General features: G+C 38.7%; 13 protein-coding genes across 13 annotated transcripts; 7 read left to right on the forward strand and 6 right to left on the reverse strand.

Moving 5' to 3' along the window:
• Nucleotides 1-92: 92 nt before the first annotated feature.
• RNJ42_02955 (uncharacterized protein) lies at nucleotides 93-272 on the forward strand (the record flags this gene model as incomplete). The annotated part of the gene is made up of 1 exon (XM_071053120.1): nucleotides 93-272. One exon carries the CDS (start codon nucleotides 93-95, stop codon nucleotides 270-272), a length of 180 nt encoding a protein of 59 aa, XP_070911370.1.
• Nucleotides 273-598: 326 nt separating this feature from the next.
• SMC2 (condensin subunit SMC2) lies at nucleotides 599-4,111 on the forward strand (the record flags this gene model as incomplete). The annotated part of the gene is made up of 1 exon (XM_071053121.1): nucleotides 599-4,111. The coding sequence occupies one exon, from the start codon at nucleotides 599-601 to the stop codon at nucleotides 4,109-4,111; it is 3,513 nt and encodes a 1,170-aa protein (XP_070911371.1).
• A 128-nt stretch (nucleotides 4,112-4,239) lies between these two features.
• Nucleotides 4,240-7,317, reverse strand: MET10 (sulfite reductase subunit alpha; the record flags this gene model as incomplete). Its single annotated transcript, XM_071053122.1, has 1 exon — nucleotides 4,240-7,317. One exon carries the CDS (start codon nucleotides 7,315-7,317, stop codon nucleotides 4,240-4,242), a length of 3,078 nt encoding a protein of 1,025 aa, XP_070911372.1.
• Nucleotides 7,318-8,123: 806 nt separating this feature from the next.
• RIB5 (riboflavin synthase) lies at nucleotides 8,124-8,825 on the forward strand (the record flags this gene model as incomplete). The annotated part of the gene is made up of 1 exon (XM_071053123.1): nucleotides 8,124-8,825. One exon carries the CDS (start codon nucleotides 8,124-8,126, stop codon nucleotides 8,823-8,825), a length of 702 nt encoding a protein of 233 aa, XP_070911373.1.
• Nucleotides 8,826-9,118: 293 nt separating this feature from the next.
• RCF3 (Rcf3p) lies at nucleotides 9,119-9,614 on the forward strand (the record flags this gene model as incomplete). Its single annotated transcript, XM_071053124.1, has 2 exons — nucleotides 9,119-9,181; nucleotides 9,315-9,614. 2 exons carry the CDS (start codon nucleotides 9,119-9,121, stop codon nucleotides 9,612-9,614), a joined length of 363 nt encoding a protein of 120 aa, XP_070911374.1.
• Nucleotides 9,615-9,887: 273 nt separating this feature from the next.
• Nucleotides 9,888-12,266, reverse strand: MTC4 (Mtc4p; the record flags this gene model as incomplete). Its single annotated transcript, XM_071053125.1, has 1 exon — nucleotides 9,888-12,266. The coding sequence occupies one exon, from the start codon at nucleotides 12,264-12,266 to the stop codon at nucleotides 9,888-9,890; it is 2,379 nt and encodes a 792-aa protein (XP_070911375.1).
• Nucleotides 12,267-12,562: 296 nt separating this feature from the next.
• TRS20 (TRAPP subunit TRS20) lies at nucleotides 12,563-13,066 on the forward strand (the record flags this gene model as incomplete). The annotated part of the gene is made up of 1 exon (XM_071053126.1): nucleotides 12,563-13,066. One exon carries the CDS (start codon nucleotides 12,563-12,565, stop codon nucleotides 13,064-13,066), a length of 504 nt encoding a protein of 167 aa, XP_070911376.1.
• Nucleotides 13,067-13,164: 98 nt separating this feature from the next.
• Nucleotides 13,165-13,497, reverse strand: SRB6 (Srb6p; the record flags this gene model as incomplete). The annotated part of the gene is made up of 1 exon (XM_071053127.1): nucleotides 13,165-13,497. One exon carries the CDS (start codon nucleotides 13,495-13,497, stop codon nucleotides 13,165-13,167), a length of 333 nt encoding a protein of 110 aa, XP_070911377.1.
• A 1,288-nt stretch (nucleotides 13,498-14,785) lies between these two features.
• MRPS5 (mitochondrial 37S ribosomal protein uS5m) lies at nucleotides 14,786-15,727 on the reverse strand (the record flags this gene model as incomplete). The annotated part of the gene is made up of 1 exon (XM_071053128.1): nucleotides 14,786-15,727. The coding sequence occupies one exon, from the start codon at nucleotides 15,725-15,727 to the stop codon at nucleotides 14,786-14,788; it is 942 nt and encodes a 313-aa protein (XP_070911378.1).
• Nucleotides 15,728-16,167: 440 nt separating this feature from the next.
• Nucleotides 16,168-16,875, reverse strand: ROX1 (Rox1p; the record flags this gene model as incomplete). Its single annotated transcript, XM_071053129.1, has 1 exon — nucleotides 16,168-16,875. One exon carries the CDS (start codon nucleotides 16,873-16,875, stop codon nucleotides 16,168-16,170), a length of 708 nt encoding a protein of 235 aa, XP_070911379.1.
• Nucleotides 16,876-18,936: 2,061 nt separating this feature from the next.
• On the forward strand, nucleotides 18,937-21,180 carry TFG1 (transcription factor IIF subunit TFG1; the record flags this gene model as incomplete). The annotated part of the gene is made up of 1 exon (XM_071053130.1): nucleotides 18,937-21,180. One exon carries the CDS (start codon nucleotides 18,937-18,939, stop codon nucleotides 21,178-21,180), a length of 2,244 nt encoding a protein of 747 aa, XP_070911380.1.
• Nucleotides 21,181-21,449: 269 nt separating this feature from the next.
• On the reverse strand, nucleotides 21,450-22,601 carry HGH1 (Hgh1p; the record flags this gene model as incomplete). The annotated part of the gene is made up of 1 exon (XM_071053131.1): nucleotides 21,450-22,601. The coding sequence occupies one exon, from the start codon at nucleotides 22,599-22,601 to the stop codon at nucleotides 21,450-21,452; it is 1,152 nt and encodes a 383-aa protein (XP_070911381.1).
• A 660-nt stretch (nucleotides 22,602-23,261) lies between these two features.
• On the forward strand, nucleotides 23,262-23,585 carry EMC6 (Emc6p; the record flags this gene model as incomplete). Its single annotated transcript, XM_071053132.1, has 1 exon — nucleotides 23,262-23,585. The coding sequence occupies one exon, from the start codon at nucleotides 23,262-23,264 to the stop codon at nucleotides 23,583-23,585; it is 324 nt and encodes a 107-aa protein (XP_070911382.1).
• Nucleotides 23,586-23,811: the final 226 nt, after the last annotated feature.

Genomic DNA, 23,811 nt, shown 5'->3' on the forward strand with positions numbered 1-23,811 from the left:
ATGCATAAACACATTGTTTTTCTCCTTCCCCATCACTACACAACTATTAGATTTTCATCTCCTTAGTTTTACATACTTTGCTATATATATAGATGTTATACTTATATTCTATTCTTATTCTTATTCTTATTCTTATTCTTATTCTTATTCTTATTCTTATTCTTATTCTTATTCTTATTCTTATTCTTATTCTTATTCTTATTCTTATTCTTATCATTATCCTTATCCTTACTCTTATAATTACATACAACAGGCTTCACTTACATATCTGATATTCTTAATACCTAACCTCTCTGTATAATATTATAATAATCACCGTTCTTAGTATATTGCGAAATTAAATATAAACGCTAGCACAATCGATATCATTACTGACGATTTGTTTGTTTTTGTTTACTGGATCATCACCTCAGAAGTAAAGATTAGCCTTAGATATTTCGCGATGTGCTAACTTCGTAGTGTTTAGTAGGTGAACCCAGGAGACTAAGCTCAATTATTTGTAGACTACAAGGCAAATTCTAATCATATCTGGACAAAGTAACTGTTCCCAGGCTTTGTATTTAGTAAAATTTCTTCTGGAAGAGACTAAGATAGATACATGAGAGTTGAAGAGTTAATCATCGATGGTTTCAAGTCCTATGCCACAAGAACGGTGATCTCTGACTGGGATCCTCAGTTCAATGCTATTACTGGTTTAAATGGGTCGGGGAAATCTAATATCTTGGATGCGATTTGCTTTGTGTTAGGTATTTCTTCCATGACAACGGTCAGAGCGTCTAATTTACAAGACCTGATATACAAGAGAGGTCAAGCCGGTGTTACAAAAGCGAGTGTGACCATTGTGTTTGACAACACAGATAAAAGCAATTCTCCTATTGGGTTTACTGATGTGGCAGTAATATCGGTGACAAGACAAGTTGTACTAGGTGGTACTTCAAAATATTTGATCAATGGTCATAGAGCGCCACAACAGACTGTTTTACAATTATTCCAATCCGTTCAGCTAAATATCAATAACCCAAATTTCCTGATTATGCAAGGTAAAATTACTAAAGTGTTAAATATGAAGCCTGCAGAAATATTATCTCTAATTGAGGAAGCTGCGGGGACTAAAATGTTTGAAGATAGAAAGGAAAAGGCTGAGAGAACCATGGTGAAGAAGGATGCCAAGTTACAAGAAAATCGAACGTTACTTCAAGAGGAGATTGAACCACAGCTAGAGAAACTGCGAAATGAGAAACGGATGTTCATTGAATTCCAAACTATTCAAGCTGATTTGGAGAGAACAGAAAAAGTTGTCATTGCAACTGATTACTATAAAATGATAAACTCTAGAAACTCCATTAAAGAAATCTTTGAAACAAACAATCAAAAAATGAAGGAACTCCAAAAGAAGATACAGACACTGGATGAGGAAATTAATAACCTTAATGAAGATCTAGAGGAAATTAAAAAGCAGAAGACGGAAGAAATGGAAAACGATAATAAACTGAAAACCTTAGAAAAAGAGGAAGACAAGCTTCTTAGCGAGCTAGCTAGGATGAAGGCTAACCTTAAGATTAATAACGATAACAAAAACGAACTTCAGAAGAGAATGGCTAAAATTGAAAATAAAAATAAGAAATCCCAGGTTGAAATTGAATCAAAATCTGAAGCACTGCACAATTCTCAGGAAAAATCTAAAGATTGCGAGAAGAAGCTTGAGCAATTAAAATCTACATTTAAACAAAAGGAGGAGCTTCTATCAGTGTTGTCTACAGGTATTTCTTCCACAGGTGGAACTGAAGGTGGTTATGAAGGGCAAATTTCTGCTGTCAACGATAAAATTAATGAAACCACCATAGAAATTGAAAGAAGCAAAATCAAAATTGATATGATTAATAAAGAACTAGAGGAAAATAAACCAAAAATTGAAAAATCTAAGCATGAAAATGAAATCCAAATCAAGGAAGCTCAAAAACTTGAAAATCTATGTGATCAACTGGAAAAGGATATCCTCGCTTCCGGATATGATCCTAATTCATTTAAATTGTTAAAGCAGAGGGAGCATGAACTTGACCAAGAAATTTATAAACTCAGTAGAGATAGCGAGTCGCTTCGAAGACGAGTAGCTGGTATTGAGTTTCAATATAGTAAACCTTTTGAAAATTTCAACGCAAAGGCTGTTAAGGGTGTCACTGCTGAATTATTTAGTATTCCTGAAGAAAATCTAAAATATGTCCCTGGTCTTCAAATTTGTGCTGGTGGTAGACTTTATAATGTTATTGTCGAAGACGAGAGAACTGGTTCTGCATTATTAGAGAAAGGTCGCCTAAGGAAAAGGGTAACAATAATTCCTCTAAACAAAATTTCTGCTAGACAATTGGATCCCAGAAAACTAAAATTGGCCAAAGATATTGCACCTGGAAAGGTTGAGCTTGCTTTAAATCTTATTGGATATGAGGAGGAAGTTTCCCGAGCTATGGCATTTATTTTTGGTAACAGTTTAATATGTGACGATGCTGAAACCGCCAAAAAGGTTACTTTTAACCCGAACATCAGAACTAGAAGTATCACTTTAGATGGTGATGTATATGACCCTGAAGGTACGTTATCCGGAGGTGTAAGAAATAATTCCAACACTCTTTTACTAGACATTCAAAAATACAATTCATTAAAGAGGCATTTAGGTACACTTGAAGCTGAGAAATTCCAAATCCAGAGCCAACTAAAGCAACTACAAAGTAAATCCACCCAAACCGGTAATCTTCAAAAAGAATTAAGTCTGAACAAACATCGTCTCGAGATTCTTCAGAGGAATTTATCTTCAAACCCTTCAGTCTTACTTATGAATAGAAATAAGGAGATCATGGATGAAATCAGTTCCCTAAATGAAATTATTAAGAATAAAAGTATTGACATCTTAAAGTATGAGGAGGAAATTCACGGACTAAAAAAAGATATGGAAGATTTCTCTAAAAATAAAGGTGCAAAATTGAAGGAGTTGAAAATGGAAGTTACTAAACTATCAGAAGAAATAATAAATGTAGAAACTGAAGCCGAAAGATTAAATGAGAGTTATGAAAAAATTCAAATAGAAACTGATCAGTTGACTAATGAGATCAAGAATGATAACGAAACACTATTGAAAATTTCAGCGGAATTAAAAGAAAAAGATCTTGAAGTAACAGAAATTAACTCAACTATAACAGAGACAGAAGGTAGGCTACAGATCTTAAGAGAGGGATTGAGTTCTGAAAGAAAACGTTTGTTAGACATTGATGACGAATTGAATGAGCTTGAAAGAGTCATCAAAGGTAAAACAGATGAACATTTGAATTACGAATTAGAATTAAAAAATATCACTCATGAGCTCAGTAAATATAAAAATAGTACCACTGGTATTGAGAAGAGAATTGAGGACATTAAGGCAGAACATGAATGGGTTTCTGACGAATTGTTGGTTAAGAACATATGTGAACAAAATCAAAACGTAGATCTTACCGACTATAGAGAACGGGCCAACAATCTAAGGAAGTCATTTGATGAGCTGCGTAGAAAAGTTAACCCGAATATCATGAGCATGATTGAAAATGTTGAAAAGAAAGGTGATGCGCTAAAGACAATGATAAGAACAATTGAAAAGGATAAAAAGAAAATCCAAGATACTATTGCCAAGCTTAACGAATACAAAAAAGAAACTCTTTTGAAGACCTGGAAAATTGTAACTAAAGACTTTGGTAATATATTTGGGGATCTTCTACCTAACTCATATGCAAAGCTTGTGCCATGTGAAGGCAAAGATATTACGCAAGGTCTAGAAGTCAAGGTTAAACTTGGTAATTTGTGGAAGGAAAGTTTAGTCGAGTTGTCAGGTGGTCAGCGGTCACTTATTGCGTTATCGTTAATTATGGCTTTACTTCAGTTTAGACCGGCTCCAATGTATATCTTAGATGAGGTAGATGCTGCTCTAGATTTGAGTCACACACAAAATATTGGTCATTTGATTAAGACAAGATTTAAAGGTTCACAATTTATTGTTGTATCTCTAAAAGAAGGTATGTTCACCAATGCTAACCGAGTGTTCAGGACTAGGTTCCAAGATGGTACTTCCGTTGTTAGCATTATGTGAGGTAGCTAATGCAGGTTGTAAATGTAACTCCGTTATATAATTTTATAGAAAGTTAAGACTTATTATAATCAATGGTAAATATTCACATTTAAATAATTTATGGATTTCTATATATATATAAAATTCGCTTAATAGACTTCTAGGATGTATCTGGAGGTTTCCTTCAATTCCTCAATAATTTCCTCCAAATCAACAGCAACTCCTCTCTCCTTGGCATCAGTAGCATAAATATCTTGTAGAGCTTGAGTAATATCAGGAACAGGCCACGTAGGACCACATAAATAGAAAGAACCATTCTTATCGATCATTGCAGACTTCAAAGAACTCAAAGATTCTCTGATACGATCCTGAATATATATCTTTTCAGGTTGATCTCTGGAGAAGGCAGCACCAATATGAGTGATAATGCCAGCATCCTTATAAGCCTCCCAAAGTTCACCATATAGATATTCTTCTCTCTTATGTCTGGAACCTAAGAATAGATAAACATCACCAATTTCTTGACCTTGTTGCTTCTGCCACAATTTTTCTTCAACAATGGCCTTGAATGGAGCCAAACCAGTACCTAAACCACTCATAATAACAGGTTGTTGTGGAGAAGGTGGCAACTTCATAACAGATGGCTTGACACTAACAACTAGCTCTGAACCAACAGCCAAATCAGAAATGTATTTAGAAGCTTGACCAAATCTCTTTCTTCCCTTGTTATCGACCCAGTCGACAACAACAATCAATAGATGGACCTCATTAGGGTGCATCTTCTGAGAAGAGGCAATAGAATACTCTCTTCTCTTTAATGGAGAAATAATTGTAACCAATTCATCCAAAGGTGGTCTAGCAGATGGGAATAATTCGAAAATGTCAGCATATGTGTAGTATTCGACGTCTTGGAATTTTTTCAAGTCTACAGCACCAGCAGGAGTAGTAACCTTCTTTAACTTCTTCTTTTCTTCCTCATCAGTAGTAAATGGAATCAAAGATTCGTAAAATTTCTTTGGTGGCTTACCAAAGATATCCAATTTGTCAACAAATGCATGCAAGACAGATGTAGCCTCTAAAATATTTTGGTTATCTCTGTTAGGAACGTAGACGATGTCATTTTCATTCAAACCGTAGTATTGCAAGAATTCTCTGACCTGTTGTTCATTGTTTCTAGCATGAATACCTAGAGCTTCACCAATATCATAAGTTAGACCAGTTCCAGAGATATCAAATTCAATGTGGAAAATGTATCTGTCGTAATCAGCTGGGGTAACACGTCTGTTTTCCTTGACCTTGACGACAAAGTTCTTAACAGGAAGATCTGGTCTCAAATCAGAAGAAACACCATAAGATTCCTTGAAAGCCAAGATCTTAGCAAGGTCAGAACTGCTACTAGTTTGAGCTTCTGGGTAAAGGGGTGCAGCAGCATTGTTAGGAGTGAATGAGGTTTCAATTGGGAAGGCAGGTAGTTCAACAGTTTCCTTTTCCTCTTCGTCTTCTTCTTCCTTGACTGGTTCAGACAATACTGCAAATTCCTTATACAAGGATGATGGAATTTCCTTAGAGGAAGCTTCAATACCCTTCAAGATAGTTTCAGCAAATTCAGCCGCACCACCCTTGTCTTCAGGGCTAGCAGTGTTCCAGATATCCTGGATACGGCTCTCAACGGCTCCTTTAGAAAGAACATTCCAGATTAGGCCTTGTAAGACATAGCCAACTGTAGATTCATTCTCGAAGATGGACTTGTCAATGGCGATGACTCTCAAGTTCTTCTTACCGACGTTGTTTAAGAACTGGACAGGAAGTTTCAAGGAGTCCTGGTATGTTTCGACTTTCTCAAAGTCCAAGTCCTTGAAAGACTTGGAAGTGGCAACTAAGACGGTTCCGTTATCTTTTAGAGTAGCGGTAACGTCATAATATTTCAAAATAGCAGCATCTTCAACGATAGCAATGTTGGCAGCATCAATATTTGATAGAATTGGTCTTGGACCAGTAGAGCTTACGATTTGTGCTTGGAAAGTACCAGCTCTGTTGATATTGTCGTATTTAGCTCTGTAGTAGACGTGATTGTTACTGCTCAAGGATAGAGACAAAGCGAACTTTGAAGCTAGATCAACGTTAACAGACTTATCTGAAGCCCAGTAAATAAAGGACTTGGAATCGTCGATCTGGTTCAATGGGACCTTAACTGGGGAGAAGGACTCGACAATCTGGTTGACAGCACATGGAGACCAAACGAAATCAGGTTTGTACAAATACTCAGAAACTTGCACGTTTCTGCGGTTAGAGTAGAACAAAGCGGCGGATACCTTAGATTTCAATAGAGATGGGGATTCACCTGATAGGGATTGACCAATAACAACTACTCTCTTAGCTGAAGATGGCAACAAAGCGACGAATTTCTCTATGTTGAAAGGCAAAGGCACTCTCACGGCAATGACACCCACTGGACCGATGTTCTTCTGTTTAGCCAAGTTCAAAAATAACTCTGACTCTAGGGACCCGTAAGTGACGAAAATAGTCTCAGCGTTCTCCAGGTTTTCACCGTGGAAGTTATGGATTTTAAGACCGGACAACTCATTGAACTTGTCCAGGACTTGTTCAAAGGAGTTGTTATGGGTGTCAGGTAGCAACTTCACAAGGTTGTGTAGCAACTCGGCTTGTTTTGCGTAGTCGGGGCTTACCAGATCGGTAGAAACGGTCTTGGTATAGTTCAATCCGTCAAACAAGTGCACAGCACCACGAGAGGCGGTCAATTGAGCCAATGCAATGGACAATAGCGCAGTAGAGTGCGACTCAGCAGTGTTAATTGGAGTAACCACACCCAGAGATAACTTCTGTGCGGTATCTAGTGCAGTAACATAGTCATTTGTCAAGGCAGAGCCGTCGTAGTTCAAAGCACCGACATTGAACAAAAGCCTACCACGGTCCGATGGGCTGAAACCGGATAGAGCAGTGTAGAAGTAAGGCAACGCATAACTTGGGGCAACAACACCTGTCACACTCTCTTTGTCCCCGTCACTGTACCCTAGCACAGCAAGACCAGCACCAGCTCTCACATCTAGCTCCCGTGTCACGTGCAACCCACTATATAGTAGGTCACGTGCACCAAACGTCTTATAACCGAACTTGGTCTCTACGTGTCTATCTAAGACGCGGGAGATACTGTCCAGCGGAGTGCCCACTGTACCATCAGCACCTTCAAAAGCAAAAGGATTAGACATCTGATATTTACTTTTTGATATATTGCTGAGTTGTGTGATAATGAGAAGAGAAATAATTAGAGTTGATACACTTATACATTCATATACGGATATATATATATACTAACATGTATATGTATATGCTGCTTCTGCCAAAAAAACTATGGCGTTTTGTATGGTGAAAACCCGCATACACACACACACACTAAATCTATAATAGGCACGTGATTTAGTATATATGGCAGGGTGTGGTGGGGTACACGTGACATTTATATACGTATATACGGAATGACTCAACAGCGCCCTGACATCATAAAAAACTGTGGGTTTAGTCACAGCATGTGAGTCTCGTAGTAATATGCTAAATGTACGTTAAGAATGATACAGTCTCGTATAACCGTTTTAATGTGCCTTGAAGGTGTCTTGTGACCGTGCCGTGCTACATGCCGTAATCGGGTCCAATGGATTGTTTTTGTTTTTTTCCTTCTGGGGTTGTGTCAATCTCTACTGCGGTTTTGTCTGTGGTGTGGAACAGTGTTGAGTGGTGAGGCAAGATTTTTGTTTAAAATATTCAATTTGAGCCTTTTAGAGCAGTTGGGCGATGGGTTGATGGGTGGCGGTTCGTAAATGTATCCCATTGTTTGTATATACCGTTTTTTAAGGGCCGTTAGTAGAAAGAAAAGCGTAAATCATTCAGATATATTAATAATACTTAATATTGTTGACATATTTGTTATATATATATAACAATATATACAAGCATATACATCTATTTATGAAATTAGAGTTATCAATATAGGAAATCACACGCAATCAAAATTTTAGAGATGTTTACTGGTATTGTTGAGATTATAGGTACGGTGCTAGAGTATAATCCATTTGATGATGAGGAGCAAGGTATTGCTCTCACCATTGGTGGTGCAGGTAAAATCCTGGGCGATTGTCACATTGGCGACTCTATTGCCGTAAACGGTATCTGTCTCACGGTGACGGAGTTCAACGAGGACCAGTTCAAAGTCGGTATCTCTCCAGAGACCGTGCGCAGGACCAATGTTGGGTCCTGGGCACAAGGTACTAAAGTGAACCTGGAGCGTGCTGTGTCGCAAGAGGTGAGGTTTGGTGGGCACTACGTGCAAGGTCACGTAGACACAGTGGCTACTATTATGTCCAGGACCAACGAGGGGAACTCCATCGTGTTCGGTTTCAAGCTGCGTGACCCGGATTACAACAGGTACATCGTGGAAAAAGGGTTCATCTGTATTGACGGTACCTCCCTGACGGTGACGAACATCGACCCTGAGGACGACACCTTTGCTATCAGTATGATTAAACACACACAGGACCACGTCGTGATGCCATTGAAGGAGCTCGGTGACGAGGTCAACATAGAGGTCGACCTGACTGGGAAAGTCATCGAAAAACAGATCCAGGTCACCTTGGACAACGAGATGAACACAGAGGGCTCTACTCTGAACAAATTGCTAGACAAACTGATTGATGCAAAGCTCCAAAAGTACATGAATAAATAATTGTATATAAAAATAATATAACTTATGTATCCTTTTAAAGTTAACAAGAGCTAATTGGACCATTCTTGGCGAATACGCATACCTAGAAAGTACCGCACAAGTGTGATTTATGACCATCTAAAAGCCGATTTCAAATATAGAGACAAAGCCTTAAGGGCCCAAAAAAAAAAAAAAAGAAATAAACTGTAAAGGCAAGTAAAAACATAATAAATATCATATTTAAAATCATGGGACAATATTGATCAAGCAGTTAACTTTCAAGTGTGGAAGATTAATACCAAGTAAAATAAGACATGGCTGGCAAGACACAACCTATTCACCACGATACACAAACAGTGCAACAACTCACCAAAGAAGTATGTACTTTAACATTTTTTAGGGAGCCTATACAGCGTTCAATGACATAATAGTATACTAACTTATTTAATCAACGACAAAAAAAATGGTGGTTTTAATAGACCCCTACTATTCTTGGTTATTTATAATTAGATTGCTGTGGCAGCTGGTATAGGTGCACTCCAAGGTGCGCTAATAAGTTTTACTTCCGCATTTTTATTGAGACGTTACTCAACTTTATACAGGAATGTGAGGACACAAGTACGGGTCTTCTACCACATATCTTGGATATCTATGGGGGCTGTGTTTAGGGCTGACAAGCAGTTGATCAAGTTTCAATCAAAGTACTATGAAACTGAGTTGAAACGTAGAGAACGTATACTTGACGAAGCTGCAGAGAGAGGTATCTTTTTGGAGGAAGAAAGTGTTGGTCTAAGTACAATTTCAAAATGATAAACAATTAAAAGAACATAATGACTTTATTTTTTTTTATGAATGTTAATATTCATTTTCATGCCGAATGAACTACAAATCAATTTTATATAGATGATGTAAAGGAATATACAGTGAAATATGCGAAAGAACTCTTTTTCAAGGTATCTTTTTAATTGTCTTTGTTTTATATTAATTATAATCTAATGCTAAAATACTTTTTCATGAAAAGTATATACTGTCATAACTTTTTTTTAGTTTAAGGGGAACAATAAAAAAAAACACAATGATTAATTACCAGAAAATGTTTTTGATGATTTTGGCAACTATAATGATAATTGATTTCAGATGCCAGAAGAGGATCATGAAAAGCCATATACCCCATAAGAATGCAACAAACATATATTCAACAATTTTATAAATAAGTCTTGTCATTCTAGGTGCGTTAATAACTTTCCTGTTCCCAAATCTGTCCGAATTCTCCTGGAATAATTTCAACTTTAATGTCAATGTAGTATTAATGTCACTTAATATCCTATCACTTGATGATATTAACGAATCCACTCTGATAGAATAATCGTTCAATAGTCTTGAAGTCCAGTTGTTACCTATTTTTAAAACTTTGATCAGCTCATCTTGATATGTATTCAGTACTCGAGCTGTGTTCGCTACAGTAGTCTCCGCATCTTGATCTAATTCGATGGTATTTCTCTTATGGATCTCCTTCTTTTTAACTAAATCATGGGTCAACCTTCTATGCTTCATAATGCTCATAGTACTGGAAATGTATTTCATGTCCTGCCAATATCTTTGCAGTTGCCAATCCACATTTGGATTCCTAGTTGAAAATTGGAGGCCAAGATCTTGTTCTGAACTTACTTCAGACTCACCATCTAATTCATTTTCTCTGATAGACTGAAAACGTGACTCACTCTTCAAATGTTGAACTGGAATATCACTTAACAAAATGCTTTTCTTTTGGTTACTAATAGCTTCTGCTGGTGACAAATATGGTATGTTACCGATCATGATACCGCTACTACTAGCGCTTGTATTCTCACTTTTCGTGATTGGGGTTTTTGTTACATCTCTCTCATGACTAGATCCTCTATGCTGTTTATGTTCTTTACCTGTCAAATTTCCTGAACTTCCATATGCTCCAATGGCCTTATGTATACTAGCACCGCTCTCTATAGGATTCAGCACTTTGGAAACAGTTCCCGCAATACCCACTGTTGCGTCGTTAAGAGAACCACCGATTTCCTCCGGTAAATCGAGGATATTTACTGTCGTACCTGTAACTTCACTAACCTTTTTCGAAAATTTTGAGCTAGGCTTTTGCCACATCTTCGGTTTTTTATTTATCACTTTATCTAGCTTGGAAGAGTGAGATTTATCAAAGTTTTTGGCATTTGAAGCCTGAGAAGCCGCAGAGACTTGATCGAACACAGAATTGGAAGAGTCTCTTCGAGGAATATTTCCTCCAGCTATATCAAGATGTGATTGCATGTTATCCTCAGATCTTTTGAGCTTTGGGGCATGCATGGAAGATTCAGGTGATCTTGATTTCTGATTATATTGTGGTTCTGCTGAGTGGTTCATAAAAGGAGCAGAAGATGTATCCGTATCTTCAGTAGTGGTATCAGTGGATTTTTCGTTAATACTGTAGCCATTTTGGGATTTCGATAAATTACTGTCCATATCTGTGACAGCGCTTCTAACCGAAACATCTTCGGATGATTCCTTTGAAGTGTCATCACTTGTCACACTTATCTGTGGAGGAACGTGCATTGACTCAATTTGGTGGGTTTTGTTGATCTTCTGTTCATCTCTGGATAGATCGGTAATTTTTGCTTCACTTCCTCTTCTCATCTTATGTATGTGAGGCCTATGTGGGATTCTCCTGTAACGGTGACTGTGTTTTTTGGTACCAAACCATGTGTCACCATAGGGGTTAACCAGTTCATCCCAATGTGACGTTCTCCAAGTCATATCTGTATGTTTTTCGGTAATATCGACAAACCATGGCATTTTCTTATTGGGTTTAGTCGAGAACTGTCGAATGGCAATGAATGGTGTCTTCGATATCCCCAATTCCCTAACTGGCATGTCATTATTCTTCTTCTTTAGCTTCCTGTTACGGATCACTTGCAAAGGATTATAAACACCTTCAACCCCGCTATGCACGTGCTCAGAACTATCCACCATGATACTCCTCTCGAGAATACTGTAGTAATAATCTAGATAGATCCGTACTCTATCTGCCTTCAGCCTCGTCGACCTGGAGATCGGCTTCACCTGACCAGTGACCAGGACCTGCCTTTGTCTATCCATCAGGTGTTGCATATTGAGCGGCGACTCCGGTGAAACATTTTCCTTCGTCACAGGCTCCGCCATCGGGTTGTGTGCATTAGTATAACCCTCCACAGCCCCGAGATCTGTGGTCTTACCGCCAGCTTGTATACCATCCGCACTCGACACAAACGGCCGGCTGAAGTTCAACTCATCTAGTAAACCATACTTATTATCCATGAGAATCTTAGTCAGCAACTTAACACGCTTAGGATTGATATGATCTGACTTCTCACCTTCACCAAGATAACGGATACCACTATCAATACGATCATGACCATGACCGTTGGCAGTCCGTGTTTCAGTCCCAGCTCCGTTCATATGTTGACTGTTTATATCTATTTTCTAAGTTTCGTATCTTTATACTTTTAAAATTTTATCTTCACTTCTTTCGTTCCGTAATCTTCGTACTCTTCGATTTAAATCTTAGTCGATCTTGAACAACCTTGCAACAGCACTTGCCACTAGTATAGGAGTTCTTATCCTTGTAATAACCCTTTTTACAGCATTTAAAAAAAATTTTGTTTAAAAGCGCCTCATCGGGGAATCAGGACTTAATAACACCAAAACATTGGGACAGTAAAGGGACCGTCCAGTAACAGAAATTATAAAAGACCATGCCGCAGTACTTTGCTATAGTAGGGGAACACGATAAGCCGTTATACGAAGCTGAGTTTACGCAGACGGCGGGGTTTGCACAGGAGATCAAGGAACTGAACCCTTTTATACTACATGCTGCGCTAGACATAGTGGAGGACTTACAATGGCAGCCTAGTGCCGGAACTAGTGGTGCCAGTGTTGGCAATGGGTTTCTGCGGTCGCGGAGCAATGTGAGTACTGACAATTGCTATTTGGGCCAGGTAGACCATTTCTACGGGCTAGCAATCACTGCGTACTTGACGTATGGTGGTAAGAAGTTCGTCATGTTACATGGGAATAACAGCACGAGGGGTAAAAACAGCCATATGATAGATGACAACATGGTACGGTCGTTTTACCAGGATGTACATGAACTATATATAAAAACACTGATGAATCCATTCTATACACAGGACTCACCTATAGAGAGTCCCACCTTCGACCTCAGAGTGCAGACACTAGCCAAGAAGTACTTGAAATGAAAGGAAAAGAGGAGAAGAAGAAGAATCAAAAAGTTTTGAATTCATTATATATTATTTATATTATAAAAGGAAAAAAAAAAGAATGCATTATAAGTTATTTATTCATTAGTGATAATTTCATTTACACATGATTCGAGAAGCCGTGTTAACTCCTCATGGTCCACTTCTTGATCCTGTTGTTGCTCTGGTATCTGAGTAAGTAGCCATTTCTCTCGTATACTCCTCGTCAAGAGTATAAGGTCTTGTACCCCACGTATAAGTTGCAATGTCTGGTTATTCACCATCATGAGCCCGTTCGTGACCATAGCTTGCTCGTACTCTACATTATCGTCATCCTTAACCATGGACGCGAGTTTCACGAGCTCGGCTAACTTCACGGACAACAGCTCCGATGTCTGATTCAATTTCTCCAGTAAGGCTTGGTTACTCATTCCCTAATAATTTTTTTTTATTATTGATTAAATGGTATATTATATTCAAAATGCGGGGAGGGGAAGGAAAGGCAGAAGCAACTTTTAAAAACAATGGGCTGAAGACCTTATATATATATTAATTTACACTACGTTTTTACTATCAACTACCCCCCGACCCACCATTGTCTCTCTTGCCCTACTTTCAAACTTTTTAAAGGCAATGCTAAGTTGAAGAGTTCAAGTATCATGTGACATACGTATACTATTATATGTTCCCGATAAGTTCCGAGCGGCCGGTGAGAATCGGTAATCTCGGTTTTCCCCATATACCTCCATACGAGAATCAGGCACTGCACTTCCGTAATGCCGTACGATCGATCTTTCACCCTGGAAAGAATGGCTCGAGGGCCGATAAAATCAAAAAGAGAGAGGTGTGTTTCAAGTTTTTTTTTTTGGAAGATGATACAAAACAAGAAAAGATACAGAAAAAGAAAAGGAGGTGACGTCATTTGTCTAACACCCAGCGCTGCCCTGCTGTCGCCCTGTCGCCTTGCTGCCGTCCGCCTCCCCCATTGTCCGACACATATGTTATTCAGCCTTTTCTTTTTTTCATGGATGGGTGAGATGGTGATGTAATGATGATCCCCACAACAATAGGAAAAAGAGAAAATCTCTTTTTTGGGGACAATGGTAGTGGTACCGCGCGGGTATAAACAGCGGTAAGCGGGAATTTTGTAAGAAGTAGCTAAAAAAAGAAGATTATTAAATTGATATACCTTATAAGTCTAGAACTTTATGGATTGACTTGATTTGATAGGCATTTGTTCTTGTAAATACAATGGGTTCTACCACCAAAAAAGAAGAACAGCACGTTATAATCAATAAAATGGAAAAGGAGTTTTTTTACCCCTCTCTCTTCACTGGGTAGCAACCCACTTTGCTAGCTTCCGATCGGGCCGAATGGGCTTCTTGAGGGCTTACACCAAATATTTTGAGCACATGCACAAACACACACATACACACTTTTTGATTTTGAGGCTGTAGTAGGTGGTTTCGTGTTGTGTATACATATTGATTAACAAACTATCAAATAATAAGCGCAAGTGGTTTAGTGGTAAAATCCAACGTTGCCATCGTTGGGCCCCCGGTTCGATTCCGGGCTTGCGCAGTTTCTCTTTTTTGATATCTGGATCTTTTTTCTTACTGGTAATAACAACATTTCATTTGGAAAAGAATAAGGAAAGTAATAAAAGTTGATATTTGTTTTTTATCTACATGGTATATATTTACATTTTATACTTTTTTTTTAACTGGAATAGTAAACTTTTCTCACATCCACCAATTTCTTACCTCTGGCCATGGCTATATCTTCTAGAGTCTTTTGTGCACCGACTAGGGCCTCGATTGTGCCTTTCGCTATGTTCATATCATTTCTGGACTTGTATACTTTACCGCTGAGGTCTTTGATACCTGCACATTCGCAGATCTCGAATATGACGTGGTTGACTCTGAGTCCGAAACCAGGTTTTGCACTTCTCAAGTGTAACTTGACACCATGATACCTGTAGTCAATGTCACCGTATATGGTTCTGTTTTCGTAACGTGGGATTTCCCTCAGGTTTCTGATAGCATCCCAGTGAGCTTTGAAGATGGCCTTTGGCATCTCGTCACGAGACTTACCTTCACCTAACCCGATCATACCGTTCCTGTCACCAACGATAACAAGTGCATAGAACGATGCGATCTTACCTTTACCGGTCTGGTTCGAGACACGTTTTAGCACCAGTGGCTTCATAACTAGTTTCTTCGTAATATAGTCTACATCAATCCCTGTCTGCTTGTTCAACCCACGGGCCAACTCAGCAATCTTACTCCCACTGTCTCTCCCGACATGTGACTCCATAATCTCTCTTTCAAACGTACCTTGTGGCAACTTACTGTTCTGCATAGTCTTGAAATCATCCCATTGGTACTTCTTCACTTCTTCATTCAGTGTATCCATATGTAAGTGTGGCTCGTTCTTAGCATAGTCCCAGAACGGATGCAGCTTGGAGTAGTCCTCGAGATAAGGTGGTGCAAAGTTAACCCCCGATGGGACTTTGAAGTCAGGTCTCTCTCCTCCACTTAACATCGTGTCCTGAGCCAACTTGATAGATTTCACTAGTGTCTCAGGGTAGTACCGAAGCAAAGAATTGAATCTTACTTGCTTCGCATGCCCTGTAATGCGTAACACCTTAGAACTATACATATTCGTCTACCTCTTTGGTGTCTATTAAGAACTAATCTTATATCAAAATCAAAATCAAAAGACAATATTTTAATAAGGAAGATCCAAGTCCCTTCCCTATCTTCTCTAATAATGGATTATAATTTTTTTTTTTGCGAAATATAACGAACGTACAGAATTACAAAAAGATTAACGTAGGTTAGTTTATAGTAGTTTTCTTGAAGGATATAATATAAAAACATAATAATTATATATTTAATGAATTGAAGTTAATGTATAAAATAAAACTAGGGGGGGAAAGAATATTAATATCTTTAATTAATTAATTTTTTTTTTGTAGTGGTTTTTGTTTTTTGAAAGGAATAAATGCAAGTTTTTTTTTTAGTTTTTTGTCTTTTATATTTGTTGTTGTTGTTTTTTTTACCAGAATATGTATTTTTTATTTTAAAAGCCGATGTATGTTAAGTGGAGACGGCAGCTTTCTTTGTAGGAGTGTATTTATAGTTAGGGTACTTCATCCTGTGCCATTCCTTCTCCTTTCTAGCCAGCTCGTTCCAGTACTTCTTCTCCTCCGGGTCCAGGTTCCTCCACTTCTGCCCGATCTCGCGCGAACACTCTGAGTTCGTCTTGAACGAACTCGTGTTGTCGCTGCAATTCTGCTTGTCCTTCGTCAGCTTTGGGAACAACTGGCGGTGCATGTGCTGTCTGAAGAGTATGAACGCGTTACGTGGCCTTGGGATGTGGCGCGTGCTGTTCTTCGTCACAGCTTGCGTTTTAGGATGCGCGGAGGCCACAGGTACACTTACAGCTACAGGCGTAGATGTAGATGTAGCCACAGACGACACTGGAGACTGTGTGTGAGATAGGACCGAGGAAGTGGACGAGGAGGACGCCGTGCTGCTCCTTCTGTGGATCTCCCTGTAGTCCTCAGCGGAGAAGTTCTTCTGGAGCTGCAGTAGCGGAGCGGCCGTGGTGTATGACCTCGAGTCGAAGAACTTCTGGGACGAGTGCATAGAAGGGGACGCAGAGAGCGACGAGAGCGATGCCGTGGACAGGCACGAGTGTGAGCTAGCCACTGAGCTAGGGGACGATGGCGCGTCGAGTGGGGTCTCTTGCAATGGCAGAGTAGCCAACAATTGGCTGATTGGAGGTAGTGATACGTTCTGCATTTTCTTATTTCTATTTCTATTTCTATTTCTATTTCTTTCGTTGACAAATAGTAATGTAATTGGTGGGGGTAGGCTGTGTGGTGTGGTGTGGTTAATGTTAGCTTTGAAGAGAGAGAGAGAGATAGAGAGATAGAGAGAGAAATGAAAAGAAGAACCCAATCAAAAACAATTTTTTTTTATTTATTTATATATAATTTCCTTTATCGGTTTTATCTAATAAGCAAGTTGAAAGGAGAGAGAGAGAGAAGGAAAAAGAAAAATAGCTCCCCTCTTCTTCTTTCAAAGGTACGTACTTAACTTTATTGTTCTCGAACTTAAAGATCAAATAACAAATGTTCATTGCTATTTGAACAGATGGATACATTCTTTTTTTTTGCTTCCTTTATTGTATTTTAGTGTAATACCTGACAATGCCCTCAGTAAAAAAAACTGTTTTCCTTTTTGTTTCTTCATTAATTTCTAATTTCTAATTTTCTAACTTCCCTGCGCGAAATGTCAGTGACTGATGCATCCTTTGTCTTCATTAAGTCTTCCCTACACACTTGAAAAAATATAATGCTCGACCGATAGGAAGATTCAACTCTTTTTGTTCTGAAGACAGAGCAGGTTTTTTTTTTATGATACACAGACACCCCCTTCCAACAAATCTAACGGATAAAAGATCTTTTGCTTCTTCTTCTTCTTCTGAACTATCTATCTTTGTCTATTTGACGTTCCTTTCTTTCTTTTTTTCTTTCTAACTCTGTTGATTCTTTATCGGGTGTTAGTCCCTCACAGTGTTCCTTTTTTTCTTTTTCGTTCTTGTTCGTACTTCCCGTGTAAGATTTGTCTGTGGGTGCAAGAAGAAGAAGCAATAGAGAAGAGAAATAGGGATTTTTTATTTTTCGGGGTTGTTTCTTACTACGCCCTTTATTTTTTTTCTATTTCTAACTTATCAAGATTTTTTACAATGAATGCTAAACTAAACAAAGGGGACCTTAACTTATGTAATGGAGGAATGGACGTACAAAAAAGAAAATCCCTATGGATAATGGGTAGACGAATTAGAAGAGACAGAGAAGAGAGGCAGTGAAGAGAGGCAGAAGAGAGGAAGAGAGGCATATATAGAGATGACGCAATGTTGGTGTAAATCCGCCATTGTGCTTTTTTCTTTCCTCAAGATCCCAAAATTTGTTTTTTTTTGTATTTTAAAAAAAAAACAAAAATTTCGCATTCAGATTAGAAAGAACACTCACAGAAATCCCAGCACCTCCTCCTCCTCTCCCCCCCCCACCCCACTCAGCAATACAAACAATCGAAAAATATAAAAATATAACTTAATGCGTTAACTCCATTGTTACCCTTCCTCGTAGAGATGAAAGGGAAACAATTTTTTTTTACCAATCCAACTGATGTCACTGTGACGTCACGATGATGTCACTGTGATGTCAACTTGTCCAAATTACATCACCATCGCGTCAATGTTTTTTTTTTGTTTTTTATTGTTTCGTGTCTTGTATGTGGGGGGATCCAGAGGGACTGAGGGCTGAGGGCAGAGGGCAAAGGGCAGAAACACATTAGGGGAATACACGTGAATCATCCTTTCCATATTCTCGGCATATCATTACTCACCACAGATGAATGCGCAGGGTTTAAATTAAAATAAAAAAAAACTATTTAATGTGCAAATCTCTTACTTCCGCCACTCCCTTCTAACTTCCCGCCTTTTTCCCGCCTTTCCCGCTCAACACATCGAGACTTGTTACGTATTCTATTGCCGTAAACTAATGCTTTGATAAAGTGTGTTGGTTGTAAAAAGACAAAAAAAAATAAATAATCATGCTTTATTCCGTGTCAGATGATGTGTGCTAGTATACAATGATATAGTGTTGTACGTGTAAGTACCGTGCGACTGCGTGTATTATGATATCAATTTTTTTTGTATTGCTTTTATTTTTTTTTTTCTGTTGTTAGATGAAGGGCAGGTAATTCATTTCATTAATGAATGGATTGTATAGTTATAAAAGCCCCACATTGTATTAATATTGAATAGCAAATAGGATCAAGATATAGAAAGGTGATATGTCTGGGAGAGGTATTGCCACTGCTGGTGGTAGGTCTGGAGATGGGCCTAATGATGCGTCGCCGTTCATTAAGAGAGACAGGATGAGGAGGAACTTCATGAGGAACCGTCGAAGGATAATTAAGAAGGAGGACCCCGATGATCAGGAGGCTAAGGATCAATTGATGTTGATGGGTGGTGTTGAAGGTGTTAAGAACGAAGACGGCTCTATCAAGCCGAAACTAGAACAGCCGTTGCCAAAGGCGAAGGATACGTACAATGAGTTCCCCTTGCGTGCTGTCTCAAGAGAGTCCCTAGAAAATATGAGAACTCACCTCCTGAAGTTTCAAAGTAAGAAGAAAATACACCCTACCGAGGATTTCCATCTCCCTGTAAGACTGCATAGAAAGGATACCAGAAACTTGCAGTTCCAGTTGACAAGAGCTGAAATCGTACAGAGACAGAAGGAGATCGCTGATTACAAGAACTCACAAGAAGGTGCGCAGAGATCAAGTTTCAGTAACAATAATAATAATAACTACAAAAAACCAGGTTCAGTAGAACCTAAATCCCTAAACGATACATCTGCTAATGCTAATGCTAATGCAAGTGTTAATTCTACTGCATCTGGTACTCCTGGTCCTATTGTTTCAGGGACTCCCGGTGCCGTAGTGAGCGGTACTCCGGGTGTGACTGCTACACCTGCAGTTGCCTCAGGTTCCGCAATTGGTACTCCAACAAATACAGCTACCGCTACAGCTACCACTACCTCTACAGCTGCAACGACAAACGGTGTGTCGGCCACCCCTGGGGCTCCTGGTACAGTTGCTACAGTCCCTGGTGCCTCACCGGGGGCTCCAGCCTCCGGATTGCCACTGGTGCCAGGTGCTACCATCCTGGAAGACGCGGGTCCCGCAGAAGACCCTACTAAAGTGGGTCTGGTCAAGTACGACGGTAAAGAGATGGACCTCTCTGAACTCGCTGACGGCCCAACAGTAGATCCAATGGCTGACGTAGCTCCAGACGGTGGTGGTAGAGCCAAGAGAGGTGGCTCTAGAAGAAAAACTAGACAACTCAAAGTGCTAGATGAAAACGCAAAGAAATTGAGATTCGAAGAATTTTACCCCTGGGTCATGGAAGATTTCGACGGTTATAACACTTGGGTAGGTTCATACGAAGCTGGTAACTCAGACTCGTATGTCTTGCTGAGCGTGGAAGATGACGGTAGTTTCACTATGATTCCCGCCGACAAAGTTTATAAGTTCACTGCAAGAAACAAGTATGCAACTTTGACCATTGAGGAAGCAGAAAAGAGGATGGACAAGAAAAGTGGTGAAGTACCAAGATGGCTGATGAAACATCTCGACAACATTGGTACAACTACAACAAGGTATGATAGAACTCGTAGGAAGTTGAAAGCTGTCTCTGACCAGAGAACAGGAGAGGATGACTACGACCACAGCGATAACTCTGAGGTCGAACTAGACTATGACGAGGAATTCGCCGATGACGAAGAAGCTCCAATCATCGACGGTAATGAACAAGAAAACAAGGAATCAGAAGAGAGAATTAAAAAGGAAATGCTCCAGGCTAACGCAATGGGTCTACGTGATGATGAACACATATCAGATGACGATGAATCAGAACTCTTCGGGGAAAAGAAAATCGATGAAGAAGGTGAAAGAATCAAGAAAGCCCTGCAAAAGACAGAGCTGGCTGCGCTATATTCCTCTGATGAAGACGAGATAAATCCATACTTATCTGAATCTGAAGAAGAGAAAGAAGAAGAAGAAAAGAAAGAAGGCTCAGAAGAACCTCAGGCCAAAAAATCTCCTAAAAAACAAGATTATAAATCCAGACAAGGAACACCATCCCTCAAGGAACCGTCCCTCAGAATTAAGAGCATTAAGGACTGTATCATTGTACTAAAGGGTAAAAAATCTGCGCTACAAAACTTCCCACCTGGCGTGTGGAATCCAGAGGTTACCAATCGTAAACGTACTATTGATGAAGTTACCGTTAAGGCGGAACCTTCCACTGGAAGTGTAGCTAGTAAAAAGCTTAAGACAGAAAATGATTCGATTCCATTAATTACCGAACAGGATATAATTAATGCGATTGGTGACGGTAAAGTCAACGTCAAGGAGTTCGGTAAGAGGATTAGAAAAATGTATCCTGGTCCAGAAAATAAAAAGCTGATGTTTACTTTGGTTAAGAAACTCTGCAGGAAGGTTGATGATGAACATATGGAATTGAAGAAATAATAATTTTTTAACCTTTCAAACTCATACGAACAAATCGTGTAATTTTATTGCATTTTTATTAACTTAAAAACGTTACAGAGAAGTTTATTTTCTGTATGTCTGCTGATCAACATCATCTTTATATAGTGAAGTATATATAATAATCAAACTGGACTCTTGATGCACTCTTAAATTTTTATGCTATTTATTGTACAATAAGTTAAGGTATTAATTTTTTTAATGTTATTATTATAAAAATAAGAGTCGTTTATCTATCTCTAATATTTCTATCATGCTACTTCCACAAGGTCCTCATCATCATCGTCATCATCATCCTCTTCATCGTTGTCCTCCTCTAAATCTTCGGCGCTTTTGGAAGGCATCTCCTCAACAGTTGCGTCCGGGTCGCCTCTCATAAGCATGTTAACGATTCTGTAACATAGTTCATCAATATCCTCGTCTTCGATGTTTTTATGCAATTCTCTGACTAATGGGTACACGGATTTGCTTCTCATGTATTCTCTTGCAGATTTAGTGGTACACAGCAATAGAATACTCTCTAAATGTGTACAGACAATGGAGGTAACTGGGTCACGTTTTTTATCCTCTGGTAATAATTGTAGTTCATCAGGAAGGTTAAACATGTCTTCTTCATCGATCTCTGAATCCTTTGCACTAGCAATTGGTAAAAGAATATATGGTAGTAAGTTGATCTCTTCGTCAAGCAGAATTCTTTCATGCGTCTCAGCATCGAAAAGAGAGTTTTTAATGGTGGAGGCAACACCTTCTCTTCTGGTTTTCGAATCATACTTTTCAGTGAAAACTAAAAGCTTGGATATTGGGACAACACCATCGTATTCCTGTGTTTCAATGAAGTAGTTTCTACCAATCTTAAATCTGGATACATCAGCGAAGAAATATGACAGGTAGTCGAAGTTGGCAAATTTGTTCAAGGCTCTGTCGTAACCCTTAACAAAACAGTCCATCAGGCAATCTACTACTCTGTTGCTCTTGAACACTTCCTTATCAATTGGTGGCAAGTCCTTGTCTTCCTCAGACCTCGTAATGTCGAAGACATATGTGATGGCATCTTCTTTCGACAAGTTACTCAACAAGATACACATAATATCAGAACTAGTGTTATTCAAATCACAGATTTTCCACGTCAAATACTTCAGGAATTCCTTGTCGTCAGCTAGTTTCTTTCTCATAACACCATCATCACATAAATTGGCCAATATCGTGGCAGATTGTTGCACAAGTGTACGGGATTTCTCTTGCATCAATACCTTCAAATCATCTAAAGCTCTGTAGTTATCATACTTGAAAATTGAGGCGCTAGGACCGGTACTGAAACCAACAAGATTATCCAAAGCAATTTGTCTCACAGCAGGTTGTGGGGAGTGTAAAAATGATACTAAATCTTCTAATTGAGTAGGCATTTTGTTTTCTTTCTTTCCTTCTTATCCTGTTCTATAGTATCCTGGCTTAATATTCAGATATAGAATACTAGCAATATCAAAATATAGCATTAATATATAACATCCAAAATACGTAATAATTTGATTATTTGATATTCATATTTTATTTTTCGAATATTGGCCTAGAAAACAGCGCACAGACAATGGAAGCTCATCGCATGTCATCGCAAAAAAAAAAATTTAAAATTTTTGGGAAAAGTGAAAAAAAATTCGTTTACGATGATATTTAATGATCATATGATTACGTATACAGTGTCCGTTCACGTGGTCTCTTCTCAAGCTAATCAGTATGGGCGGTGTGGCTGCGGGTGTTTCCGTGTAAATTATTCCGAGACGAGAGAGAGCGCGTGAGAGAGGGCTTCACTTAGTGAGTTCTAAACTCAAGCGAGTTGGAATTGGAGGTGGGAAATTGGCATAGGTGGGGCACCCTGAGGGAGACTGGGAATGGCAGAGTTGTTTCCCATGGACAGCTGCTTGTTTAGTATGACCAGTTGACTGCTGTGATTTGATTATTCATTCGCGGTTATTGATTTCTTTTCTTTCTGTGGGATGTTGTTTTTTTTGTTGGTGATATAAGTTGTATTAAGGGATTGAATACCTATTATATAAAAAACTGACATAATGAGCACAGACGAGTCATACAGTAAAGCCACTTCTGCGCTGAATATACAGAGTAACAAGAAGGTATTGCTTTATCTGCAGGACAGTACATCTCTTGTGTTTGGTTTAGGTGCTGGTATATTACAATTGGAGTCCTGGGATGGATTCTTCGCTTTTCTGATTGGATATATGTCCGTGAGTATCTTATTTATCTTATGGATATGTCAGTTTAAGCCGCAGAAGTTCTTTGAAAGCCCAATTCAGGATATAATAATGGACTCTTTCTTCAGAGAACTGACCGGTTTTGTTATGGCTTGGACTTTCTCCTATGCATTGGTTGGATAATGATATACGTACAACGTTAATATATATGTAAAATATATGTATATAAAAACTTTCTAATAGATAAGCTATCATAGATTTAATGTTCTTTAGAAGGGGTACGCAATAACTTTTATGGTAACATGTTTTATTATAACTAAAATTGTAAAATAGTTTATGCAGAGTATATTATCTACAGAGTTGTATCTTGTTTTATTTTGTTTAACAAAAATAAAACTAAAATAAGGGG

Source organism: Nakaseomyces bracarensis (assembly GCF_045282275.1).
Source record: "Nakaseomyces bracarensis strain CBM3 chromosome Unknown Scaff10_0, whole genome shotgun sequence".
NCBI classification, from domain to species: domain Eukaryota; kingdom Fungi; phylum Ascomycota; class Saccharomycetes; order Saccharomycetales; family Saccharomycetaceae; genus Nakaseomyces; species Nakaseomyces bracarensis.